The 11040-nt window shown below is 31.1% G+C and overlaps 3 protein-coding genes across 3 annotated transcripts; 2 read left to right on the top strand and 1 right to left on the bottom strand.

The window, feature by feature from the left end:
- Positions 1–72: 72 nt before the first annotated feature.
- Positions 73–1121, bottom strand: LOC116341820 (endophilin-B2-like). The gene is made up of 4 exons (XM_031769120.1): positions 852–1121; positions 707–742; positions 397–590; positions 73–321 (listed from the first exon to the last, which is right to left on the bottom strand). Coding segments are annotated over exons 1-4 (501 nt in total). The 3' UTR covers positions 73–320.
- A 753-nt stretch (positions 1122–1874) lies between these two features.
- On the top strand, positions 1875–4783 carry LOC116341821 (endophilin-B1-like). The gene is made up of 4 exons (XM_031769121.1): positions 1875–2150; positions 2260–2295; positions 2412–2605; positions 3463–4783. Exons 1-4 carry the CDS (start codon positions 1881–1883, stop codon positions 3734–3736), a joined length of 774 nt encoding a protein of 257 aa, XP_031624981.1. The 5' UTR covers positions 1875–1880; the 3' UTR covers positions 3737–4783.
- A 3630-nt stretch (positions 4784–8413) lies between these two features.
- LOC116341822 (odorant receptor 63a-like) lies at positions 8414–10082 on the top strand. The gene is made up of 7 exons (XM_031769122.1): positions 8414–8786; positions 8896–9091; positions 9175–9420; positions 9476–9575; positions 9638–9862; positions 9918–9959; positions 10026–10082. Exons 1-7 carry the CDS (start codon positions 8483–8485, stop codon positions 10080–10082), a joined length of 1170 nt encoding a protein of 389 aa, XP_031624982.1. The 5' UTR covers positions 8414–8482.
- The last annotated feature ends 958 nt before the right edge of the window (positions 10083–11040 follow it).

The following is an 11040-nucleotide window of genomic DNA, read 5'->3' as shown; positions in this document are numbered from 1 at the left end:
ATTTCCAATGTTTTCAATAAATAAAAATTGTTTCATTAAATTGTTAAATCAATTTTAGTAAGAAAACACGCTAAAAACCAAATTCCACGAAGTGTATCACGCTAAAAACCAAATTCCAATATTCCGACGAATACGACTATTATTTACAAATCCAAAGCAAACGACGATTCCTAATCCGAGTGTCCAACCCCTAGTCAAAATCCATGTAATCCAAAAAGAAAATGTTCCGACTTTTTACTGTATCCGGCCTAAATACAAGTTAGTTCAATCTCGATTTTGGCTCTATATAAAGTTTTCTTTTTGTAAATGGGCCTTTGGCTTCTAATTAATAATTAGATTAATTATTAATTGCAATACTTGAATAGCTTAAAAATTCGAAAACATTATTTAACAAACCAATTGGCCAATTCATGTTGTAAGTCATTCATTGCGCTAGCACATTTTGCGTAGTAACGAACTTGGGAGCCAACGAATTCATGCAAATAGCGCAAATGACTCGTCTGAGATGTACTAATTCCTTCAAGCAGAAGTTTCGTTATTTCAGCCTGGCGATCAAACTCTGATTGAGCTACACGCAAATCTCGTTCGGCCTAAAAATTCAAAATAATTCATTCATTAAAACTTATAAAACTTATTTAGAAAATTAAAAAAATAAAACAAATTAAAAACGAAGGACGAATTTGAAACTTTTTTAACTGTGGTGTACCTGTTCGAGGGCCACTTCCGGTAAAATTCCATCTTTCTGATAGTGTTTGATTTATCAAATAAAAAAAGTCATTGTCTTTTTTTCAGCATCGAAGAATCAATACGGGAACATTATTATTTTATAAAATGGATTTGGTTATAATTACCGTTTGTTGTCCAAGCATGCTTCTTGCTTTGCGAACTTTTGTTTTACAAGCATCCAAATCCAACCTGAAAAAAATCTGGCGTTGAGTTTTGATATTACTTCTCCTAATCCCAATCGGAAAAATGTCAACAGAATTTTTTTTGAGATGGGTGATTGTGGCTGTATGAAATGTTTTGATGACTACTAGCGGAAATATGAAAATTTTCGACGTGGTTGTTTCATTCATCGGCTCATTGCTGGCTTGATATTTTCTATAGTACTTTAAAACCATTATAATCAGAGAAGTACTAGAAGTCACTCCATTTAAATTTATTTAAATTAAAATCATTAAATTAAATATTTTGAAAATATTTCAATATTTTTCATTTTTCTTCTGATAAAATGTAAGCGTGTTTGTCGATTTATAAGCGCCATCTATTGCGAATTTGTACCATTTTTAGTTAAGAGGGACTGGCTCTGATGTCAAATTTTAAATCGTACGTTTCACGTCGCTCCCCTGACACCGATCGACGACCATATAAAACAAAATTCTTTATACCAATATGTATTGGTTTTTTTTTCGGTGCGAGGAATCCGAATCTGGTATTAGTTTTGCGATCCGACTAATTTTTAATACATTTTTCATCTGAAAAAATCATCAAAATTGTTGATTTTGTATAGGTGCTATATCTGTATGACATCTCAATGACGTGAAACTTTTTACAGCCTATGTTGAATCTGGTAGAATTTACACACTGTGTCTAAAATATAAAATTAACTATATAAAATTTTATTGAATTCAACCAAAATGATGTTTCTTTACTTGTTTAGCTCCATGGGGGCGACTTGAAAAAACTTGACATCAGCGCCAGGCCCTCATAACTAAAAATGGTACAAATTCGCAATAGATGGCGCTTATAAATCGACAAACACGCTTACATTTTATCAGAAGAAAAATGAAAAATATTGAAATATTTTCAAAATATTTAATTTAATGATTTTAATTTAAATAAATTTAAATGGAGTGACTTCTAGTACTTCTCTGATTATAATGGTTTTAAAGTACTATAGAAAATATCAAGCCAGCAATGAGCCGATGAATGAAACAACCACGTCGAAAATTTTCATATTTCCGCTAGTAGTCATCAAAACATTTCATACAGCCACAATCACCCATCTCAAAAAAAATTCTGTTGACATTTTTCCGATTGGGATTAGGAGAAGTAATATCAAAACTCAACGCCAGATTTTTTTCAGGTTGGATTTGGATGCTTGTAAAACAAAAGTTCGCAAAGCAAGAAGCATGCTTGGACAACAAACGGTAATTATAACCAAATCCATTTTATAAAATAATAATGTTCCCGTATTGATTCTTCGATGCTGAAAAAAAGACAATGACTTTTTTTATTTGATAAATCAAACACTATCAGAAAGATGGAATTTTACCGGAAGTGGCCCTCGAACAGGTACACCACAGTTAAAAAAGTTTCAAATTCGTCCTTCGTTTTTAATTTGTTTTATTTTTTTAATTTTCTAAATAAGTTTTATAAGTTTTAATGAATGAATTATTTTGAATTTTTAGGCCGAACGAGATTTGCGTGTAGCTCAATCAGAGTTTGATCGCCAGGCTGAAATAACGAAACTTCTGCTTGAAGGAATTAGTACATCTCAGACGAGTCATTTGCGCTATTTGCATGAATTCGTTGGCTCCCAAGTTCGTTACTACGCAAAATGTGCTAGCGCAATGAATGACTTACAACATGAATTGGCCAATTGGTTTGTTAAATAATGTTTTCGAATTTTTAAGCTATTCAAGTATTGCAATTAATAATTAATCTAATTATTAATTAGAAGCCAAAGGCCCATTTACAAAAAGAAAACTTTATATAGAGCCAAAATCGAGATTGAACTAACTTGTATTTAGGCCGGATACAGTAAAAAGTCGGAACATTTTCTTTTTGGATTACATGGATTTTGACTAGGGGTTGGACACTCGGATTAGGAATCGTCGTTTGCTTTGGATTTGTAAATAATAGTCGTATTCGTCGGAATATTGGAATTTGGTTTTTAGCGTGATACACTTCGTGGAATTTGGTTTTTAGCGTGTTTTCTTACTAAAATTGATTTAACAATTTAATGAAACAATTTTTATTTATTGAAAACATTGGAAATCAAATATTTTTTTTTATAATTGGTATCAAATTTATGGACTAAAATTATAATTTTAATTTATTAATTGCTGTACGACTTATGAATATAAATAAGTTCATTTATAAAACCGTCAATGCAGATATAAGTTCGATGGTCGTATTTTGAGAGTTATACAAAACATGTAGTTATTAAAAATTAAAATGTTAAATGTGTGTTAGTTTTTATTAAATTGTATTAGTTTTCAATTTAAATTTCTCAAAATTACAAAAAATATTGAATTTCAATGTTTAAGATTGAAATTAAATGATATCCTTGTGCATATACTGTACAAACAGAATATAAACTAGATCATTGAATTTTTGGGAATCGTCGGAATAGCGAGAATCGAGGATTTGATGTATATTCTTCATTTTCAAACGGTGTCTAACCCCTAGGATTTTGAGTATTTGTGACAATTCGTTTTCTCTTTTGAAAAATTTCAGTAGTCTCGGAGCATATATACCAATTGAGATGCATGATGAAACAACGAAGAAAGAAAACGATATTCCCATGCATCGCCGAGCTAGAGTTCTGTGCTCATACGACGCTAAAGATAGCACAGAATTGAGCCTCACTGCAAATGAAGTAATTACAGGGAGTCCACGAAGTGCTTGTAAAAAGATCCCACAGATTCCTTTCGCCCCTGTGACGCTTCACTATGGAGTTATCGCCCACATAACCTCACAAGCTTCGTCAAAAATCTCAGTACTCGGATAAGTGACACGCCAACGGACTATGTACCTGGAATTTTCGTCAGAAATGTATGGGTTGGGGCTCCTTATAAAAAATAAGTAGGAAAAATTCGACGAAGGCGACTTACGCATGTTAGACCAATACACCGGTGTAAATAATACTATTTTAACTCATTTTGAGGGGTAGACGTTCTACTAACTTCAAACATCAGAATAACCTTACTCAAATATTTCTCACTGTGCAAAAAGTGACCTCCACAAGAAAAACAAGAAAGGGCATCAATTGTGATCAGAACTTCTATAATTACAGTAGATAAAATTGACTCTTGCGGGGATTGCCTACGGAAGTTTGCCCAATTTTTTTCTTCTTTTTTTTTGTCAACATCTGTGGGATTTTTTAAGAGATAATCGTCGTGTTACTCACCTTCAACCATTGAATATCTCGTGTCCGAATTTTGTAAGATCAATTTTAAAAACAAAAAACCAACGTATTAAACGTATTAAAATCAATTCAAAAAGATTTTGTGATATGGACATTAAGATTTATATATCAAAGAGATGAGAATTATGTATTGCCACCGTATCAGTTTAGATGTGATGTTTTAAATATTCAACCGCTTTGGAGACGGCGTATAAATGCCTCTATATTTTTAATTTATGATCTGTTATTAGGTAAAATATTGTCAAATTCGCTTAGAGATAAGATTGTATACACAAGACAGCAATATAACGTAAACCAAAGAAATTTGAGAAATACAGAACTTATTAGAGTACGAATGTTTACATCGGACTATGCACATAATCAGCCATTTTACGTAGCATGTAGGAATTTCAATTTAATACGAGAACAATTTTTTGAATCGGCATCAAGAGAAATTTTTAGGAATAATATTATTCAAGTAGACAATTTGATATTTAATAATCGGTGAACAGATAATTTTAAAGAATGTATGGAGACGAAAGAGATTACACAATGAACACAATCGATATCTGCTGCTCCGAAGTCGAAAAGACTGGTAGCTGGATATTCGATCGGGTAGTGTTTCATTGTTTCATTGTAAACGATATTGTACAAATTTTGTGATAAATTCAGTCTGTGATCAGACGGTGAAATAAATAAAAAAATAAATAAATTACACGTCATTTATTGCATTTAATTTTCTTTATTTGTGGATTTATTATTTTTAATTTTCGAATTGCATTTTTCGTTTGGCGCGGTGTATATGTGTCAACCAAATCCAACGATATTCATTTATATGTATTAAAAATGTGCTCGCATCGTGTGACAGTATTGTTAGTATAAACAACTTCCATCACTTTGAAACTACAATCGCACCAACCGATTTTGTTTACAATAAAACTTTGTTTTGTTTTTAAGAGGATTTCTTGAGAATTATATGAGAGTGTTTGAAGCGTGGTTTGGGTGATCAATTGGTTTTATTGTCATTTCAATTTCAACAATTTTGTGTGTTCGCTGTTTGCTGTGGAATGGATATATTCACAGTTGGTTTTGTGTTCATTTTTGTTTTAATTTCGAAATAACAGAGTGTTGATAAAATTTACTGTGGATATTCCAACAACATTTCGATCGGAAAAATATTTGAAATAAATATCATCACATTGGAAATAAATTTCATCATTCGATTTAGAATACAGAGTCCTTTGTTGAGGTAAGACGTCAAAGCAATGTTATGGATATATGACACATATATAACATATCTGACCGCCAGGTGGCTGTTTGTAGCTAAGGGGACAGATATATGCTTTAGTCGTACCGGGTGGTTTTGGGATGACTTTAATTTTTTGGCCTAATACAATACCTTCCCTACACTAGGTGTGCGGAAAAGTAAAATGATGAGCCGTCATTATTAGGTGTAAAAATAGAAAATTGGTTACCCGAAGCGAGTCGACCTTTGTGTGTCTGTATATATTGGTACCGCGTTGCAGCGGTGTAGACGTATGAAATCACACTAGCCGCTGAGTAATTGAATTATAATGTTTATTTTATTACATAATTCGTCACGATATTAATTTTTTTTTATCTTTTTTGTTCACAATCACATTCTTTTTTTATATTTCTAAATAAATAAGTCTCGTACAAAATGTAATACAATAATTAATATACAACTTGCTTGACAGCAGATTTCGATAGGGAAAACTAATGACATTTGTGATTTGACATCTCGGCCACGATTTGGCCTGTCTGATATTTTTTTTTTCGTTTTTGTTTCCACACTTTGATTTTTAAATAAATTACACACTGAATCGCCATTACTTTTCACTTGAGATAAAAATCTAATTTGTAGTATGTTTTTTTTCTTTCTGTGTCCGTTACTTATTCTTTTTGTCTTATCTTTGTAGCAAATCATAGAATAAAGCAACGAAACAATTTCAATTAAACATCGATATAATACACACCACACCAAATGACATTTGAATCAACATGAAGTTGGTTTGCTTCTATTGAATAAAACTACAATCCCTATTAATAAACGAATTATAAAAAAAGTTAATTAAAAATATTAAACATTAAAATCTGAAAACAAGTGAAAATAAATTAAATAAAATGAAAACAAAAATGATGAGCCGTCATTAGGTGTAAAAAATAGAAATGTTATCTAAAGCGGGTCGACCTTTATGTGTTTTGTATATATTGGTACCGCTGTGCAGCGGTATAGGCGTATTCAAGCATACTTTCCGCTGAGTAATTGAAATATAATATTTATTTTTTCACATAATTCGTCACGACATTAATTTTTTATCTTTTTTATTCACATTTCACATTGTTTTTTTTTATATTTATATAATAAATAAATCCCGTACGAAATGTAATACAATAACCAATATATACTTCGCTTGACAGCAGATTTCGATAGGGACAACTAATGACATTTGTGATTTGACATCTCAACCACGGTTTGGCCTGTGTGAGTGTTCATTTTAACCAAAAAACTATTTACAAAAGGTCTTATTATTTAACTAATACATATCAGAATTTCGTTTAGTGAGGCTGTTTGAAGCCTCTTATCTAAATGCAATTGTAGAATTAGTCTCGTCAATGATATAATTAGAATGAATTGTTTTTTAAAGTTGGGAAAATATGAAAAAAAACCAATATTGCTACTACCCAAGGAGGTATAAAAAGAGAGAAAAAAAAGTTATTGAATTAGATTATATCAAAATAAACAAAAATGTTAATACTATTAGCAAAGCTAAAATTAATAAATGAAATAAAAGACAGCGGTTGATGTTTACAGCACAACGGCACAAAACAAAATGAAGGATTTTTTTTATTTGATTTATATACATATAATAGACCAAGAGCCACTCTAACAAGTAACTTTTTTTTTTTGCTTTATGTCAGAAAACTATATTGAACCATGCAGCTAGACATACACTAAACAAATAATTTTACGTCTGTCATTACAGCCACCCACTTCGCGAAATCTGCACTATTATTCGCGGATAGAAAACACATCAATTAATAAAGCGAGCTGCATGTTTGATTTTCTGGAATATATTTTTTCTTTGCTCAAAAATTCTTCGATTAAAATTTCTGCATGAAATTCTGCATTGTTTACAAAATCTGCATGAATGAATTATGTAAAAAAAACTATCAAATTTTTTGTCAGCTTTATGTCTGAAATTTTAAACATCGATTTTTTATCATAAAATAACACTAAATTATAAAAATCTGCACTTAAATACACATATTTATTGTTTTCTGCATAAACAAAATTACATGTTTATATATATTGAAAACACTCAATATGACACATTGAACGCACTCATTTGAGCTGTCAAGCAACATTTCCATATATACAAACATGTAATTTTGTTCATGCAGAAAACAATAAATATGTGTATTTAAGTGCAGATTTTTATAATTTAGTGTTATTTTATGATAAAAAATCGATGTTTAAAATTTCAGACATAAAGCTGACAAAAAAGTTGATAGTTTTTTTTACATAATTCATTCATGCAGATTTTGTAAACAATGCGGAATTTCATGCAGAAATTTTAATCGAAGAATCTTTGGACAAAAACAAAATGTATTCCAGAAAATCAAACATGCAGCTCGCTTTATTAATTGATGTGTTTTCTATCCGCGAATAATAGTGCAGATTTCGCGAAGTGGGTGACTGTAATGACAGACGTAAAATTATTTGTTTAGTGTATGTCTAGCTGCATGGTTCAATATAGTTTTCTTACATAAAGCAAAAAAAAATAGTTACTTGTTGGAGTGGCTCTTGGTCTATAAAAAATTCTGGCTACCAATACTACTCCTAATTTTTGTAATATCAAATTTATATTTATAAATATTCCGGTTCTGTATGATTTCAATGTTTTAGAAATGTTTAGTCCAATTGTGGTTTTTCATGTACGGCTCAGTAAAATGATAGTAAAATTTATATAAGGTCTCGTCACCTGTGCCTCATACAATAAGCTTCCGATGGCTTCGTGATATGGTATTTTTGTTGTGTTGTTCTCGTTATCGCCCGTTGTTTTTGAGTACTTCGTATTAGACTTGACTGCTTGTGCTGACATAATTCACACCACACGCATAATTTTCATCAATAAACCAACTATCCTCAACTCGCTTGATTTTCGAGAAAACAAGAAAACATATAATTAAAGAAATTAGTAAAAACTAAAACATAGAAACAAATCAAAGCCACTCAGAGACAGTGAGACAGTCAAAAATTGATTCGATTATGAAAAGGTGTCAATCTAGTCGATTTAATTGAAAAAGTAATTTTATACCGTGAAAATGAGTCCGCTAGAAAGTCTTCGTCGAATTTTGACTTGGCTTTGTGTCTATCCTGGAGAGGGAATTAACAGTGAATGCAGGAGAATTGTGTTTATTTCGTGTGTTTTTATTTTAAATTTTATTGCTTTAGTAGGCAGTATTGCCTACTTCTTAAGATTTCTATCGACCAATTTGGAACTGTCTCTGTACGCATTGTATCAAATTACTGCTATGTTACCATTTGATGTAACAATCGTAGTTGCATTTAGCATGCAAAACAAAATTGAATGTATTTTTCGGAAATTGGAAGACATATGCAGTGAATGTAAGTACTCTGACTATAGTTTAGTCAGGTTGGGCAAGCAAAATGCCGCTTCGGAATTTCTCTTACTTGAAAATGAAAAATAATAACAAGTTTTTTATCTCAAATTTAGACGGAAATGGCAAATTGTCTGGATTTTTGGAACATGCAAATAACAAAAGTGAATTGTTTTGGCGAATTTTTTTCAAATATGTTATGATTGGGTATTTCATAAGTTTGACACTGGAAGCAACAATTCCAGTATTATCTAACTGGTCGACAGAGGAAAGTTTCAACGCTGAATATTTGTATAATGCATATAGACTTGTGTGAGTGAAAAATATCAATTATAACATGTTTCATGGAATTTTTTCAAATCTCAATGTCAATTTTCTTGAACAAATTCCATCAGTCTACCCTGGAATCAAACAACACCACTTGGATATTTCGGCGAAATGTGTTTCGTCCAAATCTTCGCTCAATGCTACTTGATTTTCAACGGTGCTGTTATCATACTCTTCATTTCACTATCTTGGTATCATCAGGCTTTTTATAAAATGTTTTACCATTCTATGCAACAATTTGGTGATCCGGAAAGAGGTCAATATGATAAAGAAATACTTTGCAACTTAATCTGTTTTCATACAAAAATCAAAGAGTAAGTAAGCAAGTAACAATGAACACTTTTGGGAAATTATTGAATTTTCTTTCAGTTGCTTCTTGATATCGAACCAGTTTTACAGTCTTATTACATTCGTTCAAGTTCTGTTCACCATATTCTCTTTGGCTTGTGGTATTTTTCAATTTGATTTGGTAGCTAAATACACATTGTGTGCAATAATTCCGCCCTTTTACAATCGCTTGCAAAATTTCAGCATATGATCCGATCAGATTATATTGGAAGTGTGTTTTTTCTGGTGGAATCGATCGCATGTTTATCAATAGTGTTTTGTTTCTGTTACAATGGACAAATCACAAGCGAATGTTTTGGAAGGTTGTCCGATTGTTTTTACCATAACAATTGGCCAAATGCGCCAATAGAATTGCAAAAATATATAAAAATTATGATCATGAATGCTCAAACTCCAATCTATTATCAGGTAAATTTATTTGAGTAAAATTCAGTTTCTTATTTCATTCATTTATTCGTTTTAGGGATGTGGAATTGTCGTTATGAATTTGGAAACATTTCGTAAAGTAAGACATAAATTAATTTGCACAGGTTCCTCTAAATAAACTTGAAAGTTTTTTGTTTCGTTGCAGACATTGAGAAATGTTTATACTTATGTTATGCTGTTCAAAACGATGACCCCAAACTAAATGATACATCAAAATATCAATATATATATATAAGTTTGTTTTAACTTAAATAGATAAACATTTAATCAATAATTTAAATTTTTCATAATTTCTGCAATCTGCTGTAGATGACAAAACAAATGCATTAAAAAACCAAAAAGTAGTAACACTTTGCAAACTGTAGATGAAAAGTACCAATCAATTTTATCGTGAATTTCATTCATGACATGAAACCGAATTTAATGTCACACCCAAAATCCTTATAGACAATTTTAATTAATGATTCGTAAATAATGTCATGGCATGTTACTTGAAACAAAAGTATAAAGCGACATGAATCTTAAAACGCCATGTGTTTGGCTATTTGAAAATGCTCATAATAAATAATCTAAAAATATTGATTTTTCAATCAGATTCATCTATCTATCTACTCGAAGCCTTACTTCGCCATTTTATTTGGTGTAAAAAGTTCCCATAGTATTAACTTGTATGCAAAGAGAAAATGAATACATTTTTACTTTCATTGGGTCGAATCCATAGGTGATGACGAGGGTTCCTAGGGGTCGGATGACCCCCCCTAAAATATTTTTGGGAACCCTCAACAATTTTTTTTGCTCTTCACTTTTTTTGGCCGAGAAAATTCTTCAGATTTGCTAGGGATTTTCGCCTTGAAAAATGACTTCTAAAAAAAAACGATTTTCTTGTCATTTTTGGATTTGCAAGGCAATTCGAAGTAGGAAAATTCTTTTGATTTGCTAGGGATTTTCGCCTCAAAAAGTGACTTCCAAAAATACGATTTTATCCTCATTTCGTACAAATTGTTGACATCTTTAGGGACCCCCTACAAAATGTTGTCATCACCCCCTTAATTTTTTACGTCATCATCTATGGTCGAAACCCTTCACAATGCTGTTGAATTCAATGTGCTTTTTAACCAATAAAATATCATTTTCTCGAACCAAATAAAAATCTACTTTTT

The sequence above is a fragment of the Contarinia nasturtii genome, unplaced genomic scaffold (assembly GCF_009176525.2).
Source record: "Contarinia nasturtii isolate CC-2019 unplaced genomic scaffold, AAFC_CNas_1.1 Cnas_scaffold_786, whole genome shotgun sequence".
Classification (NCBI taxonomy): Eukaryota; Metazoa; Arthropoda; class Insecta; order Diptera; family Cecidomyiidae; genus Contarinia; species Contarinia nasturtii.
Note: the sequence above shows the minus strand (reverse complement) of the source record. Positions and strands in the feature narration are given on the sequence as shown.

Excerpts from the sequence above, each read along its gene's own strand:
- LOC116341821 (XM_031769121.1), top strand. The coding sequence starts at position 1,881 with ATGGTTTTAAAGTACTATAGAAAATATCAAGCCAGCAATGAGCCGATG. Across the intron at positions 2,151-2,259 it reads GCATGCTTGGACAACAAACG|AAAGATGGAATTTTACCGGA; the intron begins GTAATTATAACC and ends AAACACTATCAG. Across the intron at positions 2,296-2,411 it reads CGGAAGTGGCCCTCGAACAG|GCCGAACGAGATTTGCGTGT; the intron begins GTACACCACAGT and ends TTGAATTTTTAG.
- LOC116341820 (XM_031769120.1), bottom strand. The coding sequence starts at position 1,121 with ATGGTTTTAAAGTACTATAGAAAATATCAAGCCAGCAATGAGCCGATG. Across the intron at positions 743-851 it reads GCATGCTTGGACAACAAACG|AAAGATGGAATTTTACCGGA; the intron begins GTAATTATAACC and ends AAACACTATCAG. Across the intron at positions 591-706 it reads CGGAAGTGGCCCTCGAACAG|GCCGAACGAGATTTGCGTGT; the intron begins GTACACCACAGT and ends TTGAATTTTTAG.
- LOC116341822 (XM_031769122.1), top strand. The coding sequence starts at position 8,483 with ATGAGTCCGCTAGAAAGTCTTCGTCGAATTTTGACTTGGCTTTGTGTC. Across the intron at positions 9,421-9,475 it reads TTTCATACAAAAATCAAAGA|TTGCTTCTTGATATCGAACC; the intron begins GTAAGTAAGCAA and ends ATTTTCTTTCAG. Across the intron at positions 9,960-10,025 it reads ATTTGGAAACATTTCGTAAA|ACATTGAGAAATGTTTATAC; the intron begins GTAAGACATAAA and ends GTTTCGTTGCAG.